Raw genomic sequence first — 8,008 nt, forward strand, 5'->3', positions numbered from 1 at the left:
ATAGTCTGTTTCTCATTTTTAGGCTATGTTAGATAAACTTGGGAAACTGTTGATAATATCGGTACCGTCCTAACACCCTAAACTCCATAAGTATGCGACATTGATTTGAATAACCATTATGCCAATACATTAATTCTAAGTTTATTTAAGCAGCCCCTTGAGTAGTTTATACTAGTAATCAACACCATCCTAAAACACACATGAGTAAGGACGATGATGCAAATAAGTGTATGATCTCAAGCAAAAATAAAAATAAAATATATACATATAATGAATAAAGTATGTGATAAGATTTATCCCTTATAAGTTAGGTGATCCTCACCCGATCATTTAGCTCAATAGTACGAATTCTTAAATTTTTAGTTGATACTTAATCAAAATTTGCTAAGTGCGAAAAAGTTGAAAACGAGACCATACTCACTAACAGGTTCACCTGCCTTGAATGTGTATGGATAACAAGCTTAATATGATTGTGCTAGAATGAAAAAGAGGTTGAAAATGAACAAAGAATGTAGGTCGAGATATAATGATATTATTCAAATTGGTTTTGCATAGGGGGGATTTTTTATCCGTGAAATATGGATGTGTGTCACTATGATATCCTTGTTATTGTTGTCTAGTATCTATTTATCTAGCATTAGCCTAGAAGTCTCGTACTACTTAAAGCATCGTCGTGCATATGTTTCATACATTGTACTTAATTGTTTTTCATGTGCCTTGGGTGATTGCTTGAGGACATGCAACAGTCTAAGTATGGGGGAATTTGATAACGAGAAATTGCGTCGTGTTTTTAGGCCTATTTCACATGTTATCCGTCTATGTTTTTATGCATTTTATCGCATTTTTAATTCCGTTTTATTCATTTTGCAGTTGTTAGTCGATTTCATTGGAGATGTTAAAGCCTTGCGAAAAAGGAGCAAAAAGGGAGCTAAAGAGGAGCAAAAAAGTTGTTTTTGACCATTCTGAACAGATGGCGTTCGCCACCTGCTAGATGGCACTCGCCATCTACAATGCCTGCCGCGTCACTTAAGTATTGAAGGAATGACGTTCGCCATTCCCCTAATGGCGTTCACCATTACCATGCAGAAAGCAGTTCTGCGTAGTGGGCAGTTTTCTTAGCAGTTTATCAACCGCCACTCCCCCCACTAGGTATGCATGATCAAAACAGTTGCCAAGGCTATGATCGTTATATGTATGACCATTTTTGAAGTGTTAGACATCAATCAAAATTGCGCTGAAGCTCTGTCAAAATTCCTTCTTAGTTTTAGGCAGAAAATTACCTGTAAAATGGAAATAACTCATATCGAGGGATTGTCACACCTTTTTTATTTCTCTGTAACGTTTGTACTTTGGATCAAGAACAAGCTTGCCGCCATTTTCAAGTTCCATTTAATTCAAGTTTCATTTTACTGCTTTTAATATTTGTAGATTTTATTGTTTTTATTACTTGCATGCCATGCTATTCTCAGTTTTGAATGCTTTAATCATGTTGCTCTCAATTAATACCATGCCTTGCTAAATTACCTTGAGTCCGGCGTATGAGGACCGTCGTTATCGACGAGACTCGGTAGAAATAATAGGCGCAACTATATGATTTAATTATGTTCTGGCTTTAGTTTCCAAATGTATATTTTATTGTTTTCGCACGAGATGTAGAATAAATCAAGGTTCAGTCTGATAGCGCGAGAGTGTAAGGAAGGAACCAGATAGTCGAAACTATGCATCGATCCTAAAAATAACGAGAGCGCTTTAGGCATCGTTTAGGATCTTATTTACTTTCAAAACACGCTTTCTAATTAGAACGAGCAAGCGAGAGAAAAATCATGTGGTTAGGAGGCGTGGTCTTTATGATAGCGCGAGAGTGTGAGACGGGACCTTTAAGTCGATATTTTCTACATAACGTAATAGAGACGCATTTAGTGCCCGAATTCTGCCTAAGCCCTTAGGAACATGGAATCCATATTTCGTATTCGTTTTATCATAACTTTTAAACCTTTAGAAATTAATATTTGTATTCCCGTTCATAACCTTATAACCCTTAGCCTTAGCTTTACACTGCAATGATAGATAACATTAGCTTGACTGTTAGTCTATATGGGTTCGATAGTCTTTTAAAACTACACGATAGACTGTGCACTTGCAGACATCATCCGACAGACACGTCCGTTGCGATCAGGATTTTTGCAAAGGGAGGGAATGCACTTCAAGGAAGTATTAGCACCGGCAGCAAGGATTGAGACCATTCGATTGGTTGTTGAGATTGCAAACAACAACAATTGGTCCATTTATCAAAAGGACATCAAATTTGCATTTTTGAACAATCCGCTTGAAGAGGAGGTATATGTAGAACAAAACCTTGGTTTTGTTGTGAAAAACTAAGAGTTAAAGTTATATAAATTGAAGAAGGAGTTATATGGGTTGAAACAAGATCCAATAACTAGAAACAAGAGGATATATGGTTTCTTAAAAGAGATAGGCTTTGACAAATGTGTATTCGAACATGGAATATATGTGAAGAAGAATGAAAATGAAGGGCTGATAATTCTTTGTCTCTACGTGGATGATCTAATGATTACATGCAGCAATGAAAGGTTCATTTCTAAGTTCAAGGGTGACCTTATGAAGGAATTTGAGATGACCGACCTAGGCATCGTGACATACTTCATTGGTATTGAGTTTCACAAGTTTAAGAAGAGACTTCTCATGCACCAAAGAAGGTATGCGCTTGAAATTTTGAAGAAGCTTGAAATGGAGTATGGTAATATTGCCATTACTCCTGCTGAACCAAGGTTGCAATTGTCAAAGAATGAGCATGGGCATGATGTTAATCCAACTCAGTATCGGAGGTTGATTGGATCATTATGTTACTTGTGTAATACGAGATCAAATTTGGCCTATAGTATCTAAATTTTGAGCAAATTCATGGAGAGACAGACAGTGTCTCACTTGGAAGTAGTCAAGATGATTCTAAGATACACAAATGTTCTATTGGTTATGGAATTGTATTTCTACCAACTGAGAAGGGAAAAAAGTGCAATTTACTCGTATATATTGATTCCAACTAGCGCGAAAATAAAAATGATAGAAAATCCCAAGATGGATACATCTTTATGTTCGAAGAAATACCAATCTCATGGTGTTCGGAGAAGGAACTGGTAGTGACACTCTCTTCTTGTGAGGCAAAGTATATTGCAACTTCGTTGTATGTGTTCCAAGCCGCATGGTTGAATAACTTGTTGAAGAAGCCGGACAACAAAGAGGGTGAGGCTGTAACGCTCATGGTTGATGACATTTCCACTATAAATCTTGCTAAGAATCTCATTGCACATAAGATAAGCAAACATATTGAGATGATGTTTCACTACTTGAAAGAGCTTGTTGGTGAATGAAGATTGAGGTTGGGGGTATTGTAGAAGTGAATACAAATAGCCGATTTGCTGACCAAAGGAGTGTCGATTGAAGTATTCAAGAGATTAAAGAAGCATATGTGCATGGAAGACTTAGAGCACATGAATTAAGGTGGTGCGTTAAGTGAAAAACATGATTCAAGTGCATGTAACTAGTTACTGCGGGGCTGTAACCAGTTGCAACTCAAACAAAATTGTTTGGTAACCGTTACACTTTGGCTATAATCGATTACAGTTCAAACAAAATCATTTGACAACCGATTACTGCAGGGACGAAACCAGTTACAACAACAATTATTTCTATTTTTTTTACTACGTGCACATCACTCAATGTAATTATATATATATATATATATATATATATATATATATATATATATATATATATATATATATATATATATATATATATATATATATATATATATATATATATAAAACAAAATTATTAAACCTTTTATTTTTTTAACTAAAAAAATGATGTTTATTGATTCAAATTGGTATGATATGTTAATAACAACACAAATTCAACATCGCAGAAAACGAAATAATGAATTTTTGAACATACTCAAAATATTTAAATTAATCTAATAAAATGATAAGATCAAAATCTCTATAAATATGATAGAATACAAGTGACCAAGATATTCATGCCTCTAAATTTATAACAACTTATTCATTAAATAAGTAATGGATCAAAGTTGATTTATCATTCTAAATCAAAATATACACCATAACAAGATAGAAAATCAAATGAGTTTAAATTAAGACAAAAAAACAGAATTTAGATATTAACTTGATTGACACTGCTAATGAACGATATAATTGATTACTCATATAAGTTTTACCCTATAATCTAATATAAAATTGAAAAAAAAATACAACCAAAATAACATCGAACTATAAATAAATAAAAAACTATGAAAAACACTTCTTTTGATTAAAAAAGAAAAAGCACAATGACCCAAAATCACTCCTCCCCAAGTTTTATAAAAAACAACAACATGGCTTTTAAAATAATAAATTTGGGAGATATATTAGATTGAGATCTTAAGAAAATATTTTGACTAACAAAAATATTTTATACATTTATATTAACATTATAACTTAATTTTTTTCATGTGAAATTGTTATCGTGTATTTTTAATTAAAAAATCTTGTAAAATTAAGGGTGGCAATTGGATCCATTAAACCAAAATTCATCCAATCCATCTATCAAAAAATCCATCCAATCCATCAACTACATAAAAATTAAGTTAATTGATCGGATTAAATACAACCATTTATAAGCATGAATTATCCAATCCATCCAACACATTTTAATGATCCAATAGATTTTTTTATCTAATTTTAAAAAAATGTTTTTTTAAATATTAAAAAATTAATTTTTTGAAAAATACAAAATTAATTTTTTTTCTGAAAAAAAAACCTACTTTTTTTTAAAATACAAAAAATTGATTTTCTCCAAAAATTTTAAGATTATTTTTTTGGAAAATGACAAAATTCGATTTTACTTTCAGAAAAAGTTGTTTTTTTATGAATATAAAAAAAATCGAAAAAAAAAGTTAATTTTTAAATTAATTTTTTTCAAAAATACAAAAGAATATATTAGTAATGGCTTAGTACTTATAGTTTTTAAATTAATTTTTTGAAAATAAATTTTGTATTAAAACAAAACTAATATTAAAATATATTAGTAATGGCTTATTACTTATATTTTAATATATCTCAATCTAATATATTTTAATATTAATTTTGTTTTAATACAAAATTTATTAAAAAAATGTGTATAACTATAACATTACAAAACGCCTACGTTTTAATGGCTTATTACTTACCCTTTGGGTCGATTAGTTGCTTAATTTGATTTTGTCCACGCAAACCCGTGTTAGTTACCAAAATACAGAATTTCCACGCCGCCCCACACAAAAACCTTTGGTCTTTTCTTTCCCACATAATCACAACCACCGACTCATTCCACGTGTCACCATCATCACCGTCCATTTAAACACCCCTCCTTTGAATTCTAACTCTAATTTTCAACTCGTACAAAAACCGTCAAAAAGACTATTTTCAGGAAACTCCCATGAACTATCAAGGAAACTCAAACACACCCTCATATACCCCTCTCACTATATATATATTTATATAGATATATAGATACATATATCGACCAACTTGTTCACGTTATAATATGGCAAACCTAAGAAGACCTTATTCAAAAGACAAAGACAGCATGTTCAACGTTAATGGTGGTCGTTGCAAGAAACATCCCAAACATGTACAATCACCTGGTGTGTGTTCTCTATGTTTGAAAGACAAACTTGATCAACTATCTTCTTCATCTTCTAGTTCTTCCACTTCTCAGAAAACAAACTCTGCTTCTTGTTCTTCATCTTCTTCTTCTCTGTCTTCCTACTACTCTTCCTCTTCAGTCTCTTCTTGTTCTTCTCCAATGCATGACGGATCTGATTTCTCTACTATCTTTCTGTTTCACAAACATGGTGGACTTAGGAAGAGTAAATCAATGGCTGTTGTTCCAAGAAGGAGAAACAAAGATACTAGGGATCAATATAGTAAGAAAAGTGGGTTTTGGTTTAACTTGTTTCATCCTAATTATAAGAACAAGAGAATGGTGACTGTAGCTAGCTAACTCATACGATCGACCAACATTAGTTATTCTTTTGTAATTAATTACTCATTCATTCATTTATTTGTAGTTCATCTTTTTCCAATATTATTCACAAAGCAGAAAGAAATAATTTTCTTTTTTATATATTTGCAGTATTTCATTTTTAAATATATTACATTATAAATAATAATATTAGGGTCCACATTACTAACCTCTCCCTATGTGTGTTAGTGAAGATTAGTTTGAAGATAAGAATTGACTCATACTTTAAAAAAATATGAGTTTAGTTTCTACTATCGACATGATGCTATCTTTAGTAAATATTCTATATGTAAATCTCTATATCTAAATATTCTTTAAATATTAAGGTCTATCCTATTTATAACCCATGAAAAATAATTTTGAAATTTTTGAAGAAATTATATTTTAACTTAAATTTCATTTATTAGAATTATTTAAAGAAACATGTTATATTTTAACTTAAATTTGATTCATTAGAATCATTTGGAGAATCATATTATATTTAATTTTATTTAGAATTTAAATTTGATTTTGATTATATCTTATTTATTTAAATTTAAAACTATGTCTAACTTCAATCAAATTATATACATAATGATAGATTTATTTAGATTTTAATCTAACTTGATTTTATTCAAGTTCAAAACCAGATTTAACTATAATTAGATTAAATGGTTAATTATTTTTCTTAGGATGATTAATTAAGTTCAACTCGTATGTGTTAGTTGAGTTAAATGAATGTAAATCGTTAGTATAATATTTAAATTCTAACAAAAATATTTACTTATATTTATATATTAATATAAATAATTTTTTATATAGTATAAAAAATTTAAATAACAAAATTAAGTTGCATAAATAATTATAACAATGCAAATAAAAGAGTTTGGAAAAAATACAAAATTGAAATTTACTGAAATTAAATTAAGGCATTGTATTAAATATAATATTTTTTGTAACTATTTAATTTTTAATTTTATTACTACATTAAAGACAGAAAAAACAATAACAAAATAAAATATGCTATCAGCATTCTATTGATGAAAATAATTAAAATTTAATTATATTAAAATAGTTAAAATATAAGAACATATATGATAAATACCTATGCAATAATTTTGTTAATTATTACAATGCTCGTATAAAAAAATAAAAAATATAAGTCGCATGTGAATCTGATGAGTTGCAGGTTTGAAACTATGTGATTGGATTGAAATAATCTACAACATAAAATTGCTTGGAACCAATGCTGTTAATTCTTTTATATGAAAATCCCTAGAAGTCAATGCCCAAATTTTAGATCATGAAAAATAGTAGTAGTATTATATTTTGGTTTTTGTTTGTATATACGTACGGTGACGTACGAATATAGTATTAATTGTAGAGGGATCTATACGCCATAGGTTATTCCTTTTGGATTTGATTCATAAATTTTATAATCATATTATCATGTAATGATCTGGCGCAGATGTAAATCTAAAATAAGAGTACAGGTCACGGTCTTCATGGAGATCGAATATTCAATTCGGTATATTACTGGCGTGACTTGGCTCCAACAGGAGTTTATAATCTATCTTCTTTTAAAACCAAGACTTGGTCATTTCCAGTGTCTTTCTTTTTGGGTTTAGACATTGGTTTTTCGTTAAATAACTTGACTCAAAATTATATTTATGCAAGATGAACACATTTTTTTACGAATAAATTATTAAAAACCTCTTGTTTAGGATACAAGTAACATAACTATTACCCACTTCCGTTAACTAGTCATTATTTTCCGATAATGTCCATAGGTGTTATATTCAGTTCTGATAATCGGGAAGTCTTAACAAAAATGTAGGATGGTATGGATGAATTACGCCATTAAAATAAAACCATGTAAACAATTTTTCAGATAATTAAACAACAACATCGACAATACAATGTAGACCAGGAAATGATAGAGGTTAAA

At 30.1% G+C, this 8,008-nt stretch overlaps 1 protein-coding gene across 1 annotated transcript; it reads left to right on the forward strand.

Moving 5' to 3' along the window:
- Nucleotides 1-5,445: 5,445 nt before the first annotated feature.
- Nucleotides 5,446-6,181, forward strand: LOC127088350 (uncharacterized). The gene has a single exon (XM_051029306.1). It carries the CDS (start codon nucleotides 5,602-5,604, stop codon nucleotides 6,058-6,060), a length of 459 nt encoding a protein of 152 aa, XP_050885263.1. The 5' UTR covers nucleotides 5,446-5,601; the 3' UTR covers nucleotides 6,061-6,181.
- The last annotated feature ends 1,827 nt before the right edge of the window (nucleotides 6,182-8,008 follow it).

Source organism: Lathyrus oleraceus, chromosome 5 (genome assembly GCF_024323335.1).
Source record: "Lathyrus oleraceus cultivar Zhongwan6 chromosome 5, CAAS_Psat_ZW6_1.0, whole genome shotgun sequence".
NCBI classification, from domain to species: Eukaryota; Viridiplantae; Streptophyta; class Magnoliopsida; order Fabales; family Fabaceae; genus Lathyrus; species Lathyrus oleraceus.

Coding starts and splice junctions, on each gene's coding strand:
- LOC127088350 (XM_051029306.1), top strand. CDS start 5,602: ATGGCAAACCTAAGAAGACCTTATTCAAAAGACAAAGACAGCATGTTC.